The 25643-nt window shown below is 39.7% G+C and overlaps 2 protein-coding genes across 2 annotated transcripts in view; one reads left to right on the forward strand and one right to left on the reverse strand.

Annotated features, from left to right (window-relative positions):
- Positions 1 to 25643, forward strand: part of LOC119774339 (cell death-inducing p53-target protein 1 homolog) — a 55166-nt gene that overhangs the window by 23422 nt on the left and 6101 nt on the right. The window lies entirely within an intron of this gene.
- LOC119774357 (uncharacterized protein K02A2.6-like) lies at positions 21586 to 24956 on the reverse strand. Its single transcript, XM_038271827.1, has 2 exons — positions 24551 to 24956; positions 21586 to 23800 (listed from the first exon to the last, which is right to left on the reverse strand). The coding sequence occupies exons 1-2, from the start codon at positions 24746 to 24748 to the stop codon at positions 22007 to 22009; spliced, it is 1992 nt and encodes a 663-aa protein (XP_038127755.1). The 5' UTR covers positions 24749 to 24956; the 3' UTR covers positions 21586 to 22006.

Consider the following 25643-nt stretch of genomic DNA (forward strand, 5'->3'; position numbering starts at 1 on the left):
GCTTTTAACTATAGTTTCTGGATTTCCTGATAGTAAAAGAATTATGTTAGGTTTATTCTTTTATACATCATGTGCATTGTTACTTTGTTTGCCTGATTAGAGAGAGTAGATGGCCTTTCTTCACATTGTGGATGTCACAGTGTGTACGGAGGTCATCTAATCAGGACAGCCTTCATGTCTTTAAAAATACACAGGATATGGGCACATCTTGGAGCCGATTTGATAGAGGAGAGCTATCTGTAACCCTGAGGCATAGAGGCAAGCTGCATATAGTTCAAGACATGGATGGCATGTCAGTTTCTGATACGGACAGCTAAACATCCACATGATGCAACACATAGGGCCGGATTTATCAAGATCCAATTTTGCGTGCAGTAATTTGCGCTCGCAAACTGGAATTTTGCGCGAGGGGCTGGACCATGGTTTGCGGGTGATTTAACAAGAGCGATTGCGTAACTGGTGGCAGGTGCAAAACTGTTGGAGACGCCCTATTTAAATGATGGTTTTGCGCGTTTTGTGGTTTGCGGCAAAGTAGTTTGTAGTTTCTACAAACTAGTGCATTAAGAAATTTAAATCTTACAGTGATATATAAAGAAAAAGCTTTGGCAACCTTTATTCCCTAAGGTGGTATGTGGCTGAATTTCTACTTCACTGCAGTGAAAAAAAAAAAAACAACAACAAAGAAACAGGTGTTTTGTATTGGCCTGTAGAAAAATGCACATACCAAATGGCTCACAAGAAGTGACTGTGGTTGAGATTACGCATCCCCGCAGCATTGGCATGTTGCTCCACAGGCGCAGGGGGAGAACCCCGACCCCGTCGGACAGCACTTCTGAAAAACGAGATTGGGAGATCCCAGATGCAAAAAAGTGCAATGTTGCAAGGAGTTTTGTGATATCTGGTATTGCGTGGGTCCTCCTTGTGGCTGGCTCCAAATCCATTCGGAGTTCCCCCAACAGCTCCAAAATGGCAATGCTGGATAAACGACATGTTTTGATGATCGTTTCCTCGTTCATTCCAAAAATATTCACACGAAGTGAAAAAATGCGTTCTCTGCATCTCCTTGCTTCATTTCGATGTCTCCTTCTTGCGACAATAACCGCTGCCATGTGTGCGCAATTACGCATACAGACCATTTGCACCTTCTTTTGAAACGTGTTAAATAGAGTCAGATACCGTTAGCAAAATTGTTTTTAGGTTTGATAAATCACTTTGCGAGTGCTAAATTGATATATTTACACGTTCTCCTCCCACAAGATGCACTTTTGCGTGTAAACGCCCCATATTGCATATTCATTGCAGAAAAAGTACTAAATGGATAAGAGGCGCTATTTAGCACGTTTTAAAGACCAAATCCTTTTAGCACGCTGTTGATAGATCAGTTTGTACATTTTTTAGCGTGCGCCGTGAAATAGCTCACGTTTTTATACACGCAAACCTTTGATAGATCCGGCCCATAGACTCATGAGCAATAAGAAGCAGGAGATGACCTTGTTCGGGGCTCAATCTTTGCCAGACACTCGCGGACGTGATTTTTGAGCCCACAGCTTTGCAAGCATTTTCTCTGTCCTGTAACGACCTGATCTTTTAATAAACTCTGTTACTTTTTGAGTTAAGAGTAGTAAATAACTTGCTCCCAGGAAAAGAACCTTGAGGAAGCCCCCGAGGCGCAACAGCTTTTTAGGGGACATAACTTCCTCATTTTAACAATTACCTACTTCCTTAACTTCTGTTTTGTCTGCATTCAGGAGCAGTTTGAGTTATGAGTCATCAAGATTTTTATGTCTTCCAGACATGCCTGTAAACTATGTAATGGGTTAGCTTCATCTGGATTTTGTTTTGCCAGCTTACCAGAAGATTATGAATATATTAATTAACTAGAACTGGAGGTTAGTTAATTAATAGGTCATTCAAAACTAGTTATTTATTATCAGTTGAGTGATTATAACTGTCATTTCCTTACTGACCATGGTTTTAGCCCCTTTCCTAAAAGGGTTAGACTTCTGAATACAGCTGTTAAAAATCCAGTTGTCCTTCACCAATTTAGTAATTTAGGCTATGGCTCTTAGCAACACTATTAATCACCAACCAAATAAATGTGTCTGTTCATTCAGATGCTACAGAAAGAAGAGTGAATCCAACCTGAGTGATAAATCGCTCACTGTGTAAAATGAACACAAAAGACCACGAGTTAAAAATACAATGGTACCTTTATTAGCTACAATAACACAGAATTATATCTAATAACTAAGCAAAACCCTAAACACTGTTAAAAATAAGCAAAACTGAAGAAAGAAAAGGGGAAGAGTGGTTTGAGATTCCGTTCAAAGTCCGGGTGATGATTGAAGTTTAAGGCTTAATGTATTTAAAAGTGTCCTTTATAATAGCAGCAGTTACAATGTAAATAAACCTTGACACAGATGTTAACAGCAGTCAAAACGTTGAAGTTTCATTCAGTTTATTGCGAAAGATGAATGATGACTCAGGAATGCATTAAACTATGATTAGGCTGGAAGCCCTGTTAGCTTAGCTGGCCTTGGGGGTTCTGGTTCCAGTTGGGTCCAACTGAAACAAAGAGAGGGTTAGCTCACGATGTAATAGTTAGCTTCAACAACACGTGACTCATGTAGTGAGTACTCTATAGTGAGCCTTAACATTCAGGTAAACATTTAACCCTCAGCAGTTGAATCAGAAAGCTTTATTTCAAATAAAAACACCAACACAATTATCTTTTCTACCTGTAGTTCACCCAAGTGTCATGATGGGTCTCTGTGATTAAACCCACATGCAGAACACCACAGGAAACAGAGTAAAAGTTTAACAGTTTATTTGATAAACACACACAGAGTAAATGAGTGCACTGGTTCTGGTACTGGTCCGGGACTGGTTTCACAAAGTAATCTGCAGAGAGGGATTGTTTGGTTAGCCAGGTAGCTGTGATGTCTTGAGAGAGTCTTGATTCTGATTTGTACCTGATGAGGTTCAGACTGATCGGTGGAGAGAGGGAACCGGTTGGGTCCAGAGACTGTGGATTCAGCAGAGAGCTTAGCAGCGGCTGAGCTTAGCTTCAGGCTAGCGAGGTTCAGACCTTGAGTTGTTCTCCTTGTTCTCTCCTGAGAACTAACCGGGAGACACAGACAGAGGATCTTCAGGTTTGGCTTCTCTGGGAAGGCAGGCAGGTTTCCAAACGTGAGCTCCTCCAGAGCAACAGACTTCAATAGGGTTTTCCTATGAGCAGAGAAGACAAAGACTCAGGTCAGGTCAGACAAGGATCAGGTTACTCTCCAGAGCAGACAGAGATTCTAAATTCAGGCTGAGGCTCAGGTTCCGCTAACCAAAACTGGGCAACACTCCGGCGCTGAAGGGAAGTCAAACCGCTGCTTATGTAGCTGGTCTCCTGATGAGGTGAATCAGCCTCAGGTGTGCAGATGGCTTCAGCTCAGGAGACCCAGGGCGCTCTCTGCTGGAGAAAGGTGGCAGATCTCCAGATGCCAACACCAAGCAGAGCATTTATTAAGCATCAGATGGAACAAGGGGGAAGGATAGCCTAATAAACTAGCCCCACCCGTCAACGGCCAAAATTATTTTTGCTTGCGAGTTTGGTCTAGCCTTGATCATTGTCCCAGGCCCCAGAACTGGCGGGCCAATCATAACACAGAGATGTGTTTTAAATTTCTGGAACCAAAGCGTGCGGGGTTTTTACGACATGACGACAAAGCCACACGACGCTGGAGAAAGATACTGAACAGTAGCATGCACTGCGGCAGCAACAGCTTTCAATGGAGCACTCCATTGAAAGTTTTAATTTCTCTTTTCTGGTGCTGTTGTTCAATAAAAGTATGTTTTAAGATCATTTGAGGCGAGAATATTATACTTTAAAGCTTCACTATACTATATTTAATGCATGATTAAAAAAGACATTTCCGAAGTTGAGAGGACCGCGGCAACCAGTGGACCTCCGAGGCTAACGGCAGCCAGGGCTAACCGCAGCACGTCTGCAGCGGACCTCTGTCAGCATAATCTTGTGTGAAGGACCGCATGCTCTGATGGTGATTTTTCACTCAGCTTTGGAATAAGTTTAGGAAGGATTAGACTTGGGGTTTTCGTTGAAACGTGAGCAGGAAGAGCCTCTATGCTCATTCATATCTGTTGCCCTTACTACGTCACAGTCAATTGCGCTCATTGGTCAGAGCGTTAGCCAATAGACACAGACATGGTTTGAAAAACAACGGCTTGTTCTCATTAACAAACTTCCGATGTTTCATTCATTGGGGCCAGACTAAATTAGACATTTAATCTCACATTTAGTCTGCTTTATCAGGCTAGGGGAAGGATGCAGTTATTGTTTGGTCCGTGGCGTAAAGGCCTTTGGCTCGGTTTCGGTGTTCTGCAGGCCCGTCTTCGGTCCAGTCTGTTTTTCCAACAGCAACTCAAAGAGATTTGGATCATTCCAATGCAACAATAAGAGGCGTTTTGCAAGGAGGTTTGTTTTATAACTCACGGTAGCACTGGACGTCTCCCTTTTAGCTACGTTGGTTATCACATAGCCGCGGATTCAGGATACACTGCATTCACTCGGTACGAATCGCAGGAATAGTAAAAGCACTGCGTTCAGCTCCTTCTGAATTACAGGAAAAAGGCAGTCGGACTCGGTCCAGGAACCGCAGACTTCTTCGGAAGGATTTGGTTGCTATGTAGCGTAGCTTTCACCTGAAAACAGTTTTGTCTAGCCGTTAGTGGCACACTGGCAAAATAGGACGCTAATATGATAAGCTAGTGTTTTTAAAACCTACACCAGAGGGGTGTGTCTTAAGAGCTGCATAGTTCCTTTTTTCTGTGACAATGGATCACAACAATTTATAGACAGTATCATCAGCATAACAGTGGCAATTAAACCCATACTGTCTTATAATTCTACCAATTAGGAGCAAATATATAGTAAAGAGAATTGGTTCTTGCACTGATCCCTGTGGTACTCTACAGGTAACCCTGGAACATGAGGAAGATTTATCATTAATGTGAACAAACTGAAATCGGTCAGATAGATACGATTTAAACCAGTCTAGTGCTGTTCCTTTAATTCCTAAAAATATTCAAGTCTTTCTAAAAGAATATGATCAGCTGTATCAAATGCAGCACTGAGATTTAACAAGACAAGTACAAATAGAAGTCCATTATCTGAGGCCATGAGAACACCAATAGCTACTTTCACCAGAGCTGTTTCAGTGCTATGATGAGCTCTAAAGCCAGACTGAAACTCTTCAAAAAGTTCATTATGGTGTAAGTGGTCGCACACTTGTTTGGCAACTACTTTCTCAAAAATTTTAGATAAGAAAGGAGGATTGGATATAGGTCTGTAATTGACCAAGTCATAGGTCAAGAGACAGTTCTCAAGCAAAGGTTTAATTACAGCAACCTTAAAGGCCTTTGGTACATATACCTGTAACAGAGATAGATTAATCACATCTAAAATGGAGGACAAGTCAGAGGCTTAAATTGCACCACAAGAAAGGGTATTGTCACACCAAAAAATCCATGGCTTGCTGAGATTTATAGAATATATTTTTGAGTTTAGAATAAAGTATTAAAGATGAATAAGGGGTGCATCATGTGCTCAAATATTTAGTGGATTCATTTCTGGTTCCCTAACACTTTACACAGTCCAGGTCACCCAACCAGCTCTGCTGCTACTCAACTGTGGCACACTTACTCAAGGCCTTTTTGGTCCAGGGTGCAATTTCATTGCACCTGTATGCTTGATTTTTTTTGTTGTTGACATTATTATGCAATGATTTTATCAAATTTTTTTCCCGTGACACCTTCAAATTTTTTTCTTTCTCTGTATTTATTTTAAAAATCAAAAATAGTGCACATTCCATAAATCTGATCTGTGTTAATGTAGTAGAGGTAAAGTGTTTAGACATAGATAACTGTCAGTTTGAGAACCTTAACTTAATCCTTGTCGTGCAAGAAAGTTGTGCCTTTATTTAAATTTTTTATTCCGAAATCACAATTGATTTCAAAATCAAACTTACAAAACCTGTTGCTGAGAGCACAAATAAATACTTTAATAATTTTGTTAATAATAAGTAGTCTAGTTTTAGATATCAACTGTATTATGATATAGCCAGCAGTTAATGAAATTGTTGGGATCCGGAGGCTTGCCCACCAGAGGGCGCCAAGGATCCCTTCCTGGGGTTTGTTTTTCTGTTTGGTTTCTGGGTTCTGTCTGCCTTTCTCCTCCAGAGGGCGTTCTGGGTCTCCTGAAGTTGGAACTGACTTCACCAGCTGTTTCTCATCTGCTCATCAGGAGACCAGGATATAAGCAGTGGCAGGACTACACTCCAGCGCCAGAGTGTTAAGCCAGTTATGGTTAGCAAAGCCTGAGCCAACCAGCCTATCTGATTCTCAGTCTCCCCTGAAACCAGAACCTGAACCTAATCAGTTTTGTCTTCTCTGCTTCTTAGGAAGAGACCTGACTGAACCCTGGAACTCTGGAAGAATTTCTCTGCTGAAATCTGCCTGCCAGCTCTCAGAAGCTCATCTGAAGGATCTAACTGTCTGAACCTGCCTGCCCGCTCTCAAGAAGTGGATCGGAAGAAACTCTGGACCTGAACACTGATAAGTCGGAAGTCTAGCCCTGCCGTTGTTTAGCCCTCTGTCAACTACTAGCCTCTGGACCCTCCTGGTTCCCTCCCTCTGCTGCTCAGCCTGAACCACATTACAGGTACAGACGTGCTCAATTCCTCTGACAAGATCAACTGCATCCTGGCTAACCAAACTGTCCCTCTCTACAGAGAACCCTGTGTGACCAGTCCCGGATCTGTTTCCCAGCATCTGTACATTAACATTGTCTTTGTTTTAATAAACAGTCAAACTTTTCATCTGACTCCGTGTGTGTTCTGCATATGGGTTAGGAACCAAATCCCATCATGACAGAAATATTGTAGGAACAATAATTTCTTTTAATGTAACCTATGTTTTTATGTTTAAATACATGTCATTATGAGTAAGTTTATCCCTGTATTTTTTTTATCATTAAGCATAAAGTGTATTTAAAACAAACATAAATTCCTGTATTTTAATCTCAAGTAAGTTCTGTTAACTAGTAAGCTAAATGTAATGTTTGAATATTATCTGTTCTGGCAGTTGCAGTTTACATTTACATTAATTTAATTGTTTGCGCTAGAACCAACTAATAAAATGGAGCCCATGTTTTCAAAATAAGTCATATTAGTTACAATTAACGTCTAGTTTAGGGTTGAGAGAGAAGTTGTTAATTATAATGTCATTAAGCTCTGTTTGCCGTGGTGTTTGCATAATTTCTCTTTTTTCCTATTCTACATGGATAGGAATTGTCCCACATTACCAATGTCATCAGCGATGACAAAATTATTTCATTTATGCTCCTTTTTTATGATGATAATTTGAAGTGCCGGGCTAAACATGGATCTTTGATGAAGAAAACATGGGTGTGAGTTTTAATTGATGGAACAAGACTGAAAGAAAATGTTAGCGGGTGGTCTGTCAGATGTTTAAAATGCATCATTGTGCTGTAAACCGCTAAGCAGTATCAGCCATGCTGCTGCGTCTTGTTTGGTCATGCTGCCCACCTGGCGTGCAGCGGTGCACATTCTGCATGACCACAGATGGACCATGGTAGCAGCGGCAGGGGTTAAAGTAGGCTGGAATGGTCCGGTACTGAGCACTCAAATCTGACTAAGTCTGCTCTTCCAGTTGCGCGTGTGGAGAAATGTGTCTTTGTGCATGCTTGCTCTGAGGATGCGCTTTACGCTACACACTGATGGTTCACTCTCACCAATATGGCTCTTCCTGCCCTTGCTACTTAATAAACTATTTGTGGCTGATCAAACTCTGCCAAGCGTAAAAAATCTGTCATGATGGGATCTAGGCGTCTAACCCACATGCAGATATCGCTCGAGAGGCAGAGAAAAAGTTCAAAGGTTTATTTACAATGAAGTACAATAATATGAACTGGTCCTTGGTTGGTTGACTGGTCATGAGGGGGTTTTCCACTGAGGAGGACAGAGAGGTTAGTATTGATCACAGCTTACTGCAGGTTTTCAGATGTTCAAGGTTATACCTGCTCTGTGGTTGAGCGGAGCTGCAGAGGGGGGGGGGGGACCTTGAGGGTCCAGAGGCTAGTCGGCAGGCTGAGGGCAGAGGCGGAGGCTTACTGAGTGCAGGCAGGCCGATTCCAGACTGAGTTCTCTCTCTAGGTTTTCTCTGAGAGCGGACAGGCAGATTCCAGGATGAGACAACTCTCCAGGGTTTCACTGATATCCAACAGGCGGATTCCAGATAGAAACTACTCTCCAGATCTGTGAGACAGAAAGAGAACAAATCAGGCAGGTTCACGAAATTCAAGGATTCAGATTGTTGGGATCTGGAGATCTACCACCTTTCTCCAGCAGAGTACGCTGTGGGTCTCCTGGGCTGGAGCCCTCAGCACACCTGAGGATCATCAGCCCATCAGGAGACCTCCTTCATAAGCAGCAGTCAGACCTTTCTTTGAGGCCGCAGTGTTGACCAAGTTTGGTTAGCGAACCTGAGCCTCTGTTAGTCTGAAGAATCTTAGTTGCCTCTAGAGAGAAACTTGATTCTAACCTACCTCTGTCTTCTTGCTCACAGAAAACCCGACTGAAGCCTGAAGCTCTGGATGAGCTTTGCCTGTAAATCTGCCTGCCTGCCCAAGGAAGCCAAACCTGTAGATTTCAGTCTGGACTTCTCCAACTGCTCTCAAGGGAGAGCTGGAAACTCACATGAAGGTCTGCAACTCACAAGCCAGAAGCTAGACGCTGCTGCTGCTGAGCTCTCTGCTGAACCTACAGTCTCTGGACCCAACCGGTTCCCTCCCTCACAAAGGATCTGTCAGAACCTCTTCAAGGTATATTCAGAATTAACTCACTCGACAAATCATCTGACTGCCTGCCTATTCAAACTATCCGTCTGTGCAGACATCAGTGATTCCAGTCCCGGACCTGTGCCAGAACCAGTTCATGTTCTCTCTGTGAAACCGTTCAATAAACTCTGTTAAACTTTTACTCTGCTTCCAGTGGTGTTCTGCATGTGGGTTAAGTCTCTTAAGCCAATCATGACACAGATAAGCAGGCTGGCTCAGGCTTTGCTAACCATTACTGGCAAACACTCTGGCACTGGAGTGTCAGTCTCCGCCTCCTTAAGTAGGAGCCTCCTGATGAGCAGATTGAAGACAGGTGTTGCAGTCAGCTCATGCCCCCAGGAGATGTCGTCCGCCCTCTGGTGAAGAAAGTGGACGAGACCTCCAGATCCCAACAAAATCCTTTTTTCTATCTATCAAAATTTTATTTCTTCCAGCTTACAAGAGGTGATGCAAAACCTTCTTTAATTATATGATATCATTAATTTAATTGCTTACGGTTTATTCATAGATAAAGACCCAGATGAAAAGGTAGATAGATATTTCTCTTTTATAGTTCTTGTTTCTATGTAATCAAATATGATATATTTTTTTCTATGTATTGTCATTAAAACACTTTCTCTGTTTACTTAAAATATGTTAACATTTTAGTTAACATATTCTTGAACTTTAGGTGCGGATTGCCATGGCATTATTAAGCAATTGTGTAGGATCTCTGTGTGATTTCTTTTTACATCAAACCCTTATGAATATAACTATACTTTAACCCCTGAGCAGAGGTGTTATAAATTGTAAAGGTTAACTGTCTTATAATATATATAGGGATATATATATCCATAAATATCATGTCTTAAATCATATCATAAATCATTGCATGTATTAATTTGTTGTGATAGATGTGAAAATTTGACAGGTTCAAAATGAAGGCTAACAGTTACCTCTATAGAGATATAGCTGGAATGACCTGAATGAGCAGAATATTGTCAAAATTTAATGGTTGAAATAGCACAAAGTATGAGGAAGAGGTAGCAAAGCTAAAAGTGTATGGAAGAAACCAGAATAAAAAGTAGGAAGAAGGAAAAAAAAAAAAGAAAAACAGGATGGCAATAGTGTGAATGTTTTACAGAATTCACACAATAAGAATTAGGAAGAAGGAAGAAGAAAATAAAGCAAAACAGGAATACAATTAACACCTTAGTCATAAACCTAACGCCAAATCAAAGAGGAGACTTTTCCTCAAGTACCACAATGTAGCATATTCCTCTAAAAGTAGCCTTACATTGACGAAACTCTGATGTGTTTTATTATTTTATAGGGAGTTTCCTTCACTTCCATTCTTTTGTATAGTCCAGACCTTTGCCCTAAGTCTGAGTATTACCAACACACTCATAACCATACCAAAAAAGAGAACTTTTCCTTATGGAGACCAATGGAGTTGTTCCAGCAAGTACCTGTTGGTCCCCATAGTAAGTAAGTAAATAAATAAGTATGTATGTATGTATGTATGTATGTATGTATGTATGTATGTATGTATGTATGTATGTATGTATGTATGTATGTATGTATGTATGTATGTATGTATGTATGTATCTGTCTGTCTGTCTGTCTGTCTGTCTGTCTGTCTGTCTGTCTGTCTGTCTGTCTGTCTGTCTGTCTGTCTGTCTGTCTGTCTATCTATCTATCTATCTATCTATCTATCTATCTATCTATCTATCTATCTATCTATCTATCTATCTATCTATCTATCTATCTATCATCAGCAGGATGGAAACATTTTTTTAGAAGTTACACTCCACACCTACTTCTACCTGCCTGTTCTGTTGCTCCACCTTTTGTCAGAAACATTAAAACAGAATGTGTTCTGCTGTCATTTGTACCTGGCATAAGATACAAAAGTAAGCTTGGTTGTCTTACACCCTTCTTAAGACCTTCCGCCCTTCTTAAGAGCACAGGTGAGAAAATTTAAAACATAGATTCATATTAGAACATACAGGTATATTTTAGTAATATATATATATATATATATATATATATATATATATATATATATATATATATATATATATATATATATATATATATATATATATATATATATATATATATATATATATATATATATATATATACATATACATATATATAAAACTATGCAAGGCAATTTGGGGGTCCAAACTTACAACAGTTCCTGTAGATTTAAAAAATGACAATAATTTTTTCAATTGAACACAAACAGCTGACAGAATTTAAGCTCATTTTTGTATAAGACTCTCAGGCTCAGATTGAAAATTTACAATTTAATTAAAAAAATGTATTTTTTCTGAAGAATACTAAGTATCCATTATTACTCTTTCATTAATATTGCCTTCTATGTTTACTCTTTGTAAACATAGAAGTGTTTGTGTGTCTGCCCAGTCATCCATTGCCTCATCACTGAAACAGTCAGTCTTTCCCCTAATTGTCTGCTAGCTCTGCATCTACCATTTAAGCATTAATTTCTCTAACAATTCTCCACTAGTATTAAAGCTTATGATCAATTTGCCAGTAATAGAGATATTTAACTTTTTTATATCCTTTTTCTCAGTAGTTACAAACTCTTTAACTATTCTAAATGTTAATATTTATATTATTGTAATCATTATGACAGTTCTGTGGACTCAACACATCTGTCCTGTACTTGGACTAAGGAGGTTCAAATCAATATGTCCACAAGTTGTGATTCTAGTAGATCAACTCACTAATATAAAGTTACTAAATATATAGAAGTAATATCCCCTTTTGTCTGTAATTAACTGATTACATCAGTTGGCAACTTGGGGTTATGTGCTTTGCCTAGGGGCAGGTTTTAAAGTGACGTGAGGAAACAGGAATCAAACTCAACACCTTACAAACCTGTTTTACAAACAAAAATAAAAGCCTCTCTCTGTTTGCGACTGTGGCTTTCCTACTTAGCCACAGTTAGCAATCATTCAGTCACTATGGTTCAAGGTAATCTATCTAAGCAAAACTAGCTGCTTACATCAACTCATTAGGTGTGTTCAAATCAAGCAACTACATCCTCCATAGGCCAGATTAGTCTGTCAATTATGTCATAGGATGGCACCATGGCCATTTCAGTTTAGAAGACTCTTTAGTATACGGCCCACAAATGCAGCTTTTTTTGCCAAGTTGGAAGGAAAGGTCTGGTGTATCCTTTGTGGCCTACGGTAAGGGTGACCAGACATCTCAGATTTCCAGGGACAGTCCCCTATTTTGACCACCTGTCCCCAGCTAAAGCTGTCCCCGGAAATGTCCCAGATTTTACCGTTTTATGAATGAATGGAAAATGTGGCATATAAACTACCCTGTGTGACCCCGAAATCCAGCATCCTCTTCCACCGTCTCGCTCCGTTCCAGAACACCTGCGCACAGCAAAGCCTACAGCCTCCGCTGTTCCTCCCTTGTTGCACCGCTCCGACTTCCTTGCAGCTCCAGCAGAGCATGCCCCATATTATTATTAAAGCTGCAGTCTGTAACATTGAGAAGAGAGCAGACTTCGACCGAAAATTTGAAGAAAAACAGGTTTCTCCCCACTCCCCCACCCTCTCTGCTTCACTCATGCCCCACCGCATGCGACCAGAGGCGTCCAAGCAGCGTACGCGGCATGGAGTGTGAACCGGTAAGAGCGATAACACTCACCTCCAAGCAGCTAGATATAAGATGCTGGTTATACCGAAGTTTGCCGTGTAAGCAGTTGTCGGCAGGGGCAGTAAGGGCAGTTTCTCTTTCGCTGGTGGCTGTCGCTCTACCATGACTTCCACGCGCGTCCTCCTGACTGCGGCAGCCGGGCGCTGCGGCAGGTTAAGCGGTGAGGGGGGGGGAGCTGTGATTGACACTCCATCAGACGCTCCTCTGGCTGTGATTGGTTGTTTTGACTCGTCCCGAATTATTCTTTCCAGATTGAAATACAGGCAGTATGCGGGACCAATTGAAGCTGTTTTTTTCACAGGTTACATATCACATGTACTGCTGTCTGGGCATAGGGACAGTTTTAGCCAATATGACAAAAAAGTGATTTTTAAAAACTTACAGACTTCAGCTTTAAATTCATAGGATCAAAACATGCGGAAATGAAAGCTTAATTTAATATGACATATTAAAAAAAATCGTTATCAGCATCCGGCATAGCAGTTTCTGCCCAAATGTTTTCTTTCTGTTTTGGATTTTTGTAACATTGATAAATAAGATCATATAATCTTTACATTTACATCCTATCAAAAATAATGGCAGCTTATTTAAAACAAAAAGCACAGCTGTATCTATGAATAGAAAATAGGATTGTGTAAATACATTCCTGTTAGGTTTCACTATAACTTTATTTAAGGACACATTTTTATTCCCTGAGAGCTTTTTTTTTTTACTCATCTATACGTGTAAGGACAAAACATGTATTTATGGTGTGGCTGCTTCAAGCTGCTCATGAGAATGATCCAGATTTATAGATGTGTTTTAATTGTTGTAATTTAATCTGACTATAAAAAGCTAACGTAACTTTTTTATTAGTGACACAGATTTTAATCCAGGCTGCTGAAGGCGACCCAATGCACTGTAGCTGTCCAGGATACAGTATAAACAACTGGATTGGCATTTGAAGAAGTGTTGGAAACTTACAATAATTTACTACTCTGTTATACTGCTTTTCCTTTTTCTTTATTTCATTCACAGGTAAAATGGATGAATGTGGTGGAGATAACACAGATTTCTCATGTCCTAATTTCGGTTCTGACCAGACCGGGGATAACAATCTGGCTGCATGTGATGGTGAGCTTGAGTTTTAAAACCAGCCAGTGATCTAGTTTATTGTTCAGCTGTATCACCAACCTGTGGATCAGCAGTATTCTCAGCAGCTTAACTGATGGGTTTCTATCTAATATCTTGGGAATACCTCTTCTTTTTGCCCTTTATATAGAACCCTTAGCCAAACTAATAAGGCAAACAGATCGCATGAAATGTGTAAACACTTCAGGTGATGTACACAAGGTGGTGCTACATGCGAATTATGTGTTATACATAAGTGAACAAAACACTTTATTGCCTATAATATTTCAGAGTTTGAGCACCTTTGTTGAGTTTTCAAGATATTAATTGCAAAGGAAACACAGATATTGACCTTTAATTGCAACCCCTCTAAATGTTTGTGTGCGGAATTAACGCTTAAATGGGACCAAACTTTACTAAAATACCTTGGTGTTCTAATACCCAAAGATAGGACTACTAAAGCTAAACATTATTATGAGGATAGCTGGACTGCAATTAAATTAGATATACAATGTTGGACTCTCATCCCTTTTATGACCCTGACTCAAAGAATTTAATCTGTGAAAATCTAAATATCGGCAAGATTTATGTTCTTGTTTTAAGCATTACAAAATACAACTTGTGGAATTGGATACAATGCTCTCCAGATTTTTTCTGGTTTGGAAGAAAAAAAGGCAAGAATTAGATTTAAAACACAAAAACTTAAGTACTAAGCATCTAAAGAACTACTTCTATGCTGTACAAATTAAACCCCTGGTAAATCTGTGTAATAAAGACTATTACGCTTGACGCAAAGACATTCAATTAGCCTTAGACCCGGAATAGAGGCGGAATAGAGCTTTAGTACAGATATAACACAATACTGAAAATTATTTTCAGTAAAAAAAAAATAATGACATGATAATTTGAGAATTGCGTATAAGATAGTGTGCATATCAGCCTGATTTAAACCCAAATCAAACTGATACTGGATTCCATAATTGGCTGTCTAACAGTATAACAACATACTGCTCAATAATGCACAAAGGTCAAATATGGATTTTTAAGTACTAAAAATAAGTTACAATTTGGAGAGACAAGATTACTGTAGATATTTACAGATACATCTCTATCTAAGTCAGGGAATATAGGATATTTTATAGGATCACAATATATATTTTGGGGTTTACAGTAATAAAACAATTTTGGGTAGATATACATAAAAACAATGAAAGTATTTTTGTTATAAGTATACATTTTAAATCCATCACTTTTATTTTGGTAACACATAATCTCCATCTGACAGTGCAAAATATCTGTTTCAAGTTCTGACTACAGCCAGTAAAAAACCAGTCACCAGACACTGGCTGCTCCCTAAACTCTACATTTTCTAGAAGAATGGATAGAGTGTGTTAATGAAATCTATCAGATGGAGAGATTAACATTTTTAATCCATTTCAGTTAAACAATTTTAGTACCCTATGGTCCAAATTGGTTTCCTCTATTGAACAAATGCAACATGCAAGCATATTAGACTGATAAGTTAAAAACAGTTGATTCTCCTTTTGGGAGGTACCCATATCCATATCTTATGTTCTTGTTCTGTTTGTTGAGGGTTTTTTGACCTTTTATTCTATTATTATTATTTTAAAGAAAAAAACAAATGAATATTTGATTTGATCACAGATTGTAATGGTGATTTTGAGTGTCCAGTAACTTTCTCAATGTTTCAAAAATAAAAAAAATTGACAAATGGGTCAATTATGGGGACTCCTGAAGTAAGGGTGAGTGACCACAGAAAATTATTTATTAATACGAAAATTAAACAGACGTTTTATTTAATTTCTGCACACGAATTCCTATCCTGCGCAGCCTGGTCTGTGCCGTCTCTTACGTGTTGAGCTCTGGGATCTGACCGAAATATAAACAGTCAACATCCACCACTGAGAAATCAAACCCTGAATAAACATTGAATTTCAGTTATAGACATTGCTAACATATCAGTTGCATAATGAATGTTGATTCAACCATCAGAAATTTCAATGAAGACTGGTACCGACAGTTTTAATTAAACTTTGTTGCAATGTTCCCTTACTGTCTGAGTGATATTCTGGGATGAAATACTGTATCTCCTCATGAAAATACATGTTATCTCACAGTCATCTACAATATGAACTGCTTTCTACCTAAATTTGTAGCTTGTTCTGTTCCATTTTCAGTGACTACTGTGAATGACAGACTCACTAACGGTGTCTGTAGCCTGTGTGTGTCAGTTAGCATAGTAACAGTGCGTGTTGAAAATGATGCACAGCACGTATGCCCAAACACTTGAGCTACTGTTTTACACAGTATACTACTACTAATGGCTCTTCAAATGTAAATGCATTGCAGTGTTGTAGGAGACCTAGATCATTGACCTACAGTGAGTCTGTTTCAGTGCAATTTATTTTAAGTTTATCACAATTTAGCCAAAAATGTTAATTAAAAAAATCACAAATGACATGACCTAGGTGTCTTCAATGGTAGTTACGGCCCTGTGACCTGGTATTGTCACTGCTGAATGTTGTCATCACTGTCTGAAAGTGCAGGCTGGTTAGTGGATTCTGTATGCAGGATTATCAAAACCAGAGAGGTACAGATTCTGGAGTATGACATGCAGAAAAATTACTACAGTGTATCCAGTATTTGTGTCTATTTTTATAATGTTTGAGAGTGGGGTGTTAACCCTCATGAAAAAATGTCTGCTGTCATTCTTATCACAAAAGAGAAATTGTTACAAACATAGATGACATTAAGGCATTGATTCCAGATGATGAAGACAGTCCATGTGCATGTGGACGTGTGTATGAGTCACACTCAATGTGTATTAGTGGGGAAAAAGATGTCTGCCAAGCAGGTAGAAATTAATGCAGTGGGAAGCAATTAAATATGCAATTAAACAGTGGTTTGTACATCTTATTAACTGAGATTTGTATATCTTATCAATTGCACAAGCAATGTCGCAAGGTCACCCCAACATGTCCACAGATTACACACATTTTACACACATTACTCTGAAAATCTTTGAAGATCAGGCCAAATTAATGCAGTGTCGGTAAGAAGACATACAGTATATTACTATAAAAGCATTCTTTTATGCTGCACTTAAGGCCTCTTGTTACCAATACTTGGTAAGCAAGGTGTCAGGTTGACACAATTCTGCTTCCTTAATGACAGACTTTATTGCTCTGTTATACTGTTTTGTTTTTATTTCCTTCACAGATTCTGCTTCCGGTCAGATTGAGGATAGTGATCCACCTGATGGTGATGGTGAGCTTGAGTTTTAAAACCAGCCAGTAACCTAGTTTATTCTTTAGCTGCATCACCAGCCTGTTGATCGGCAGTATCCTCAGCAGCAATATCCTGAGCCTGTTGCTGATCAGTAAACAACCTTCTTAACAGCAATGTCCAAAGCAACCTGTATCTTTATATCATGTCAGGGCTTTCCTCAAGTTGTTGTGCTTTATAAATGTGGTTAAAATTTTTGACCAATTTATGCTTGACTCACTTTATTAAAAACTTACATGCTTTCTTTATGTCTCATTCAACAAGGAAATAAAATAAAAGTCAAGATTCAGACAGGTGAGTTACTCTGTCAATTTACTTACTGAAAATGATTTAGAATTTTGAAAAAGTCGCTAGAGTCCCAGCATGGGTGGTGTGTCATTAATAAATTGTGACTGACAGGAAGCTCAAAGGTGATGAGGAAATGTCCACGTTGCAAGAAAAACGTCATGACCTCAGTCGAACGCAAAACAGGCTGCCGGACCTGGACGATTGCCATAGTGCTGTTCTTGATAGGGTAAGTAAAAACTCAACTTAAAATTTTGTCAGGTGGTGGGCTCACTTAAGTATAAAAGAATTACTGATTCTCTGCCTCAAAGGTTCTTTTACACTTTTAAACATTAGAAGTAAAACTCCACATGAACTTGGACATGAGATAATGAATACTGGAATTATTATAATTACACAATTAATATTATTATATTAAAAATGTTAAAACAGGATCATGTTTAAAAACCTAAATATTCCTCAGCTTCAGGTTAAGTTAGGTTAGTTTATTGTGGGATGGAGTTGGTAGATAGATGGATAGGGGCTTTAAGGGGAGTTTTGAGTGCTTTTTGGTCAGTTATTGTGTTGAAAAGTTAAAGAGACATTATGTAATGTTTTGTAGTATGTAGTCAAAGCATAGACCTGCAGCCCTCCACTGCAGGTTCTTGGAGCTTGCACTGCTAGTTGACAAGTATGAAAAGAAACACAATGTTCAGCACTCTTCATCCATGGTCATAGGACGTAATAAATAAATGAATATATACCACCGCAGGTGGTCTCCCCCCTTTTTTTCCTCCAAGATCGGGTCCTCTACCAGAGGCCTAGGAGCTTGATGGTTCTTCCCGGTATCTTTGCTGTTCCTAGAACCGCACTCTTCTGGACCGAGATGTCTGATGTATTTCCAGGGATCTGCTATAACCATTCCTCCAGTTTGGGGGTCACTGCCCCGAGTGCCCCAATGACCACGGGTACAACAGATGCCTTGACCTTCCATGTTTTCTCAAGCTCTTCTCTGAGCCTCTGGTATTTCTCTAGTGTCTCATGTTCCTTTTTCCTGATGTTGCAGTAACTTGGTATTGCTATGTCAACCACAACAGCTTTCCTCTGCTTTATGTCCACCACCACAATGTCCGGTAGGTTTGCCATCACCTCGGTCCGTCTGTATCTGGAAGTCCCACAGGAGTTTGGCTCGGTCATTCTTTACCCTCTTTGGGGATGTTTCCCACTTTGACCTTGGGATTTCCAGCCCATACTCTGAAGAACAGTTTACAGTCAGTAGCTTTGTGTTAGTCAGCACAAGCTATATTTCTCCTCTTTCCACCAGCCGCTCAGCCAGACCAACTTTTAGGGCCAAACTTTAGGGAAACAGTGTTTTAGGATAATACTAATATCTGTGTTTAGAAAGTCTCCTGAGTTGTACAGTGACGCAGAGATAGTTATTACTGAGAGATGTCCAGTGGTCCCCCGTGCTAAACACGTTACAGTACCTCAATCAACTTCTCATCTTCGCCGCTTTCTCCACGTGCTTTTAGGTTTCACCTGTGCTTTTATTGTGATATGACGGGAAAGTAAGATGGGGTTGCCAGGGGTAAGGGCAGGTAGAAAGCAGAGGGTATGGGAGGCTGGTGATTTACTAAATGTTACACAATTATTTCAGCCCATCTTAAAAACCAAATCAGCACAAACACTACTTTCACCTGCACAAATGAAGTAGAACTGAAAAGGTAGGCTAGATAATTTTGATAAAATTTTGATTCAGAGGTTGTCGGAGGGAATGTTAAGGTGACCAGATTTCTAAAAGCAAATCTAGGGACATTTCCAGCTCATAGATAAAAAAAAGCACATTTCATCAAAATGAAATTAGGAAACGGGCACAGTAATGGTTTAATTTATTTTCACAAGTGTATTAATGTTTAAACAACAAAAATCAAGATTAAAAGCCAGGGATATGTCTCTTATCACTGGTAGTATTTTCTCAAGATTGATAAAATGAATAAATCGTTAGTGTTTTTTATGGAAAACTAGAACTGTGTCTCTGGGTTGGGAGTGAGAGTGAAGGAGTCATGGGTGGTTAGCAGGGCTTTCCAATTTTTGAAGCCTAAAGAGCTTCGCCTCCCCCTAAGGGGAGAGTGACATGAGGAAAAGAAAAAACAAAAAACTAAATACAAATATTTGGTCCATTCAGTATTTTCTGTCTTCCTCCCTGTCTGCATTCTTTTCTGTCTAGCCCTCTTCTGACTTCTGTCTGCTTTCTGTTATACTCTTCTATATAGATATTACTTCCGTCTCTTCAACTGTTGTTCCCACACTGCAAAAAACATCTAGAAATTAGTGAAAAATGTCTTAAATTAAGTGTATTTACCCTTAATTTGAGCAGGTAAATAAGATGACCTGCCAATGGAATTAGTATTTTTACTCCTAAAATAAGATAGTTAGCTAATATATGCTTGAATTAAGACAAAACTATAGTTTTTTTCTTATTTTAAATGTAAATTGTCTCGTTCCATTGGCAAAGTGTCGAACTTACCTCCTCAATTCAAGAAAAAATGCGCTAAATTTGATCAAAAAGGACTTATTTAGATTTTAATTTTTTGCAGTGCACCAGTGTTCCAGTTTTCCTCCGCTCTCCTCATCTTTCCTCCTTACACTATTCTAAAACAGAGACATCAAAATCACTTCCAAAACATTAGAATGTACAACATTATTATTATCTCATCAGATTAACTACTAAAAATGCTAATTAATATTTATTTTCTATAATATTTGGAGCTAGAAGCAAAAACAGCATAATAAACGAGCATTGGCTAGGTATTTATCTCTAATCAAGCTTTTTCATATCATGCAGATCGTGTCTGAGTTTTACTGTAACTGACTTAATTAGAGACGTAATTTTTCATGAGGAATGCTCTTATATCCAAACTGAGTGCTAGAAAAGCACACTTATGTTCATAAATCACAGCCATAAATAAAAACAACAACTTATAATAACTACTGTAACTTTCTTAAATGATAAATAATAAAACTAAATGTCACCAATCAGTTCTAAAACATCTTTAGATGAACACTTGTTTGAATCCTGGAGAACCACTGAACCAGATTAGCGCCTTACAAGTAGTTTTCAATCCGAGTCTCTTTTTCTCATACCAGCAGTAAACCTTAGTCTTGTCTTTCTTTTTTTATAAAATACTCTTTAAACTGGAAATGAAGCGAACATTTATGACAGGATCAACTCAATCCAAATAAAACAAATCGATTAACACACTCACCATAACTCAGGTGAGCTCCCCATCAGTTTTGTCGGGATGTGATAACAAATTTCTGCTTTTACTTCTTCACCTGTTTAAAAACTGGTGTGCTCTTTTAATTGTCTTTAGGTTAAGAGCAGCACAAAATGCTACCATAATAGTTGCTTTTTGCCCGTAACATGCTCACGTGCTTTTTTGCCGTGATAACGGTCTACATGCAACATGTTCCCCCCTTCTTGGAAATCTAGGACTTCTGGTCACCATGTGGATAGTTGACCTCTTGGTAACCTAAATAATTTATCTTTAATATCTCTGAAAAGACAGCAGCACGTGTTTTCATTTTTTTATTTTTACAAATTGCCATTTAAAATGCAAAAATATGCACTTAAGAAGCAATAACCATTCTGTCTATTTGCTGTTTTTTTTTTTATGTCGGTGGGCTTTCAGGTTCATGCAGCTGAAGCTTTTCCTATTTCCCATGGTGAATTACCCGCATGGCTCGCGGAAATTACCACCTTCACCGCTTACTGTGTGAACATACCATTAGAGACTTTGAAAAAGTTGTAAACAGCTGTGTTTTCTACTTCCTTTATTTAGTGTGTTGTAAGCTTGCTGTTTGTGCTGTACACATCCGCCTGGAGCTAGCCAGAATGTCTCAACCCTTGGAGGCTTCTTAATTTAGTTGAATAGTAAACTCAAAGTTGTTCAGATCCATTTTATCGACGATTACCTCAGATGCTAAGTTATGTCCTAAAACTTTTAATTTATCTTGACCATTTGAATGATATTTTGATTGAATCACAGATCCTTATGCTTAACATTGGACTTTTTAGGTCCGGTAGTCTACATCTTAAAGCAAAGAAATATTGTGTCAACAAGATTCTGTAAATTAATGTCCAACTTTTGTCAATTTTCTTTCTTTCCCCAGCCTATACAATGTACAAGCATAAAGCATGACCTTTATTCCCTCCTAGACCTGAACTTATTAGTAGTAAACTAAAGTTCAGAGACATTTTGTGTTGTTCTTCGTTTCTATAAGAGACGAGGCGTGTATGCTTGTTCTGTATATTTATTTAGAACTTCACAGAACCATCCAGTAGCAAGCTACATCCCGAACCGCAGCCCGCTCTGACCTCCAACCCGTGACGCCATGCCCTGTTGCATGCTGGGTATTGGAGTTCAAGAGCTTTCCAGCTCATAACATCACATCCCTTCTCCTATAAGAAATAATATTTAACCTATAAGAAAAAACTATTTTCTGTAAACAACTTTTCACTTTAAACCATTTTTTTTTTTTTTTTTTTTTTTTTTTTTTTTTTACAAACGTTATCAAGTGCCTCTATGCATCCAAACACTAACTTGAAACAGTATCAACATTAACTTCTATCATTCCAACATTTCAGCTGTTCCTTTTCCTGCAAATATGACACAAACATAAAGTCTTTAAAGTAAGTTGCACTACCAAAGCAAGCCCTCAGCAACTCTCAATTAACCTCTTAGGAGGGTGAATCTGTCTCTTAGGCCTAGCCAGCCTTTCAGGAGTTGCTGATGTAGACACATGGGAAGGTGTCACATCCGCAGGTGATGCAGATGCTGCCGTCAGTCCACTGCTAACCAACCCTCCTGATTCTGCTGGGTCCTGCTGGTCCATCTCCTGAGCTGCCATGTCAGTTCCAGTCGTCTGTAGTTGAAGATCTGTGCGATTCCTCCTTAGAGACGTTCCATTCTCCACTTGAATCCTGAAGGAGCGTGGTGCAACTTCCTCCTCCACCCGCCCTTTTTTTCTCCAGGTGCCGGTAGAGATGTCCCTGAGACGCACCGTATCTCCAAGCTTCAGTATTGGAAGATGTTTTGCCATCCGATCATGCAGCTTTTTTTGTTTTGCTTTTTGTTCCTCCTTCAGCTGTGTAACTTTGTGCGCACCTTTGGGTGTCAGCAGGTCTTCATTCACCGGAAGGTTGGAACGAATGCGTCGACCCATCAGCATTTGTGCTGGTGATAGTCCGTTCTGAAGAGGTGCACTTCTGTAGATCAGCAGGCTTTTTTGAAAGTCGTCTCTGTCCTGTGCTTTTTTCATCATGTTTTTTATTAATTTCACTGAACCCTCAGCCAAGCCATTAGACCTTGGGTAGTTTGGACTCGATGTTTTGTGCTGAAAACCCCATTCTTCAGCAAAGGCCTCAAACTCACAGCTGGTAAATTGGGGCCCATTGTCTGAAAAAAGTTCACATGGAATGCCGTGTCTGGCAAAGACAGTCTTTAGGAAGCTGATAACTGCCTTGCTTGACGTTGACTGCAGCGCTCCGACTTCTGGGTAGTTGGAAAAGTAGTCAGTGACCAGGATGTAACTTTTTCCATCACAGTCAAACAGGTCAGTACCCACCTTGTAGTAAGGTCTGTGGGGCACCGGATGAGTCATCAACGGCTCTGCTTGTTGTTTTGGCCTGTGTATGCGGCAAAGATCACATGATGCTGTTGTCTGGCTGATATCATGGTTGATTCTCAACCAATACATTACTTCTCTTGCCCGACGTTTACACTTGACCTCTCCCAGATGACCTTCGTGTATCTTTTGGAGCATTTGCTTCCGTAGAGAGGATGGAATTACGAATTTGCTCCCCTTCATCACTATGTCGTCCACCACAGTGAGCTCTGCTCTGCAGTTCCAGTAGTCTTGTACTGTTATGGGGCAATCCTTTCTGTTTTCTGGCCATCCTGTCTGAATTGTAATCTTGAGTTCTTTCAGTACTTCATCTGCACTAGTCTCTCTCCGTATTTGCTCTGTTCTGTCACCCGTTATTGGCAACGACGACACGACCATGTCCACGTATGCTTGAATCTCTGCACTCTTTTCGCTGTCTGCACTTTCCTCCTTATCCACTGCCCTGGACAAGGTGTCGGCGGTGTACATGTATTTACCCTGCGTGTATAACATGTGCACGTCGTACTTATGTAGCCTGATAAGCATTCGCTGTATCCGTAACGGACAGTCGTTCAGCGGCTTAGACATGATGGACACCAAAGGTTTGTGGTCAGTTTCCACTTCAAAAGCTTGTCCATATACATATTGGTGGAAACGCTCACAGGCATATAAGCTTGCTAACAGCTCTTTTTCTATCTGTGCGTACCTGGATTCTGCACTGGTCAAGGCTCGAGATGCATAGGCGACCGGAAGCCACTGCCCATCATGTTGTTGTAGCAGCACAGCTCCAAGGCCAAACTGTGACGCATCTGCCGAGATCCTAGTGCTTCTCTCTGGGTCGTAGAACTGTAACACAGGTTCCTGTGTCAAAATCTTTTTCAGCTTCAGAAAACATTGTTCCTGCTCATGGGACCAGACCCATTCATTCTTTTGTTCAAGAAGAATTCTGAGAGGTGCTGACTGCGCTGACAGTTGTGGGACAAATTTAGCCAGATAGGTAACCATGCCTAGAAATCGTCTGACTTCATCTTTGTTTTTTGGTGTTTCCATGTTGTTGATTGCTGATGTTTTTCTTGGGTCAGGCTTAACTCCCTCTTCACTGACAACGTCTCCCATAAATGTAAGCGTTTTAACTCCAAACTCACATTTGTCTTTGTTAAGCTTCAGATTCACTTCTCTTGTTTTGTCAAGAACTTGTCTCAGCCTTTCGTCATGTTCTGCACGAGTAGACCCCCAGACTATGATGTCATCCATCATTGTTTCTACCCCTGGTATATGCTCAAAAATCATGTGAATAGTCTTATGGTAGACTTCAGGTGCTGATAGGATACCATACGGCAGACGAAGAAACCTGTACCTGCCCTCAGGTGTGTTGAACGTGCACAGCCTTGAGCTCTCCTCATCTAGCCTTAGCTGCCAGAAACCTGATGAAGCATCCAGTTTACTGAACCATTTAGCTCCAGCAAACTGTGCCATGATTTCTTCTCTGGTTGGTAACTTAAAATGTTCTCTTTTGATTGCTTTGTTTAAATCTCTTGGATCCAGGCAAGTTCTCAAAGCACCTGTTTTCTTTTGCACAACGACCAGCGAGCTTACCCATTCAGTTGGCTCATCTATTTTCTTGATGACTCCCAGTTTTTCCATGCGCACCAGTTCTTCTTTCAGTTTGTTCCGGAGTGCAAACGGGATCTTCCTGCACGGATGTACAACAGGAGACACGCTTTTATCCACACATATTTTATGTTCTCCAGGTAAACATCCAAGTCCCTCAAAACAGTCTTTATATTCCTCCATGAGTGAGTCATGGTCATTCACAGTACCTGGCGACGTCACTACAAACACTCTTTTGACGAGATTGAGCTTTGTACATGTCTTTAGTCCTAGGATTGGTTGCACATTTGCATCCACAATTAGCAGCTGCGCCTGTATCTGCTGACCTTTGTGTTGAAAGGTTGCGATGCACCCACCTTTAACAGGTATGCGTTCTACAGTGTATCCTGTCACTTTTGTTTTTATGGGATGAATTTTGCTTTTTACAGTCATAATTTTATAATCCTCCCATGACAACAGGTTTACATGTGCACCTGTGTCTAACTTGAATGGTATAACTGTCTCATTTACTTTGATTGGCATTATCCATTCCTCTTTTTCTGTTGCACATGCTTGTACCACATCCACTATGAACTCACTATCATCCTCGTCTTCTTCATCAACTGCGTGAACCTTCTTCTTTGCGGCAGCTTTGCAACATCTTGCATAATGATTGCTTTTCCCACAGTTGTTACAGGATTTTCCATATGCTGGACAAGATTTTGGTTTGTGAGTGCCTGCACATTTACCACATTTAAATTCTGCAGATTTCTCTTTCTGTTTGGTAAATGTCTTTTTTCTCATCTGCTCTTTATGCACTGCATGCACTGTTGTTTCATCTCTCCGTAGCTCTTTTGCTTGTGCTCGTGTAGTTTCTGCTGCCCTACACATAGTGACACACTTATCTAATGTTAGTCCAGTTTCTCTGAGCAGTCTTTCTCTAAGTGCATTATCCACAGTGCCACAAACAATCCTGTCTCTCACTAACGAGTCCCTCAGATTGCCAAATTCACATGTTTTACTTAATGTGTGAAGCTCTGCTAAGTACTGATCAAAAGGAAGTCCATGTTTCTGGTTATGAGTGAAAAACTTGTACCTC

The sequence above is a fragment of the Cyprinodon tularosa genome, unplaced genomic scaffold, assembly GCF_016077235.1.
Source record: "Cyprinodon tularosa strain WSP-4 unplaced genomic scaffold, ASM1607723v1 ctg81, whole genome shotgun sequence".
Taxonomy (NCBI): domain Eukaryota; kingdom Metazoa; phylum Chordata; class Actinopteri; order Cyprinodontiformes; family Cyprinodontidae; genus Cyprinodon; species Cyprinodon tularosa.

Excerpts from the sequence above, each read along its gene's own strand:
- LOC119774357 (XM_038271827.1), bottom strand. The coding sequence starts at position 24,748 with ATGGAGGAATATAAAGACTGTTTTGAGGGACTTGGATGTTTACCTGGA. Across the intron at positions 23,801-24,550 it reads TAGATGAGCCAACTGAATGG|TTCTACGACCCAGAGAGAAG; the intron begins GTAAGCTCGCTG and ends CCTGTGTTACAG.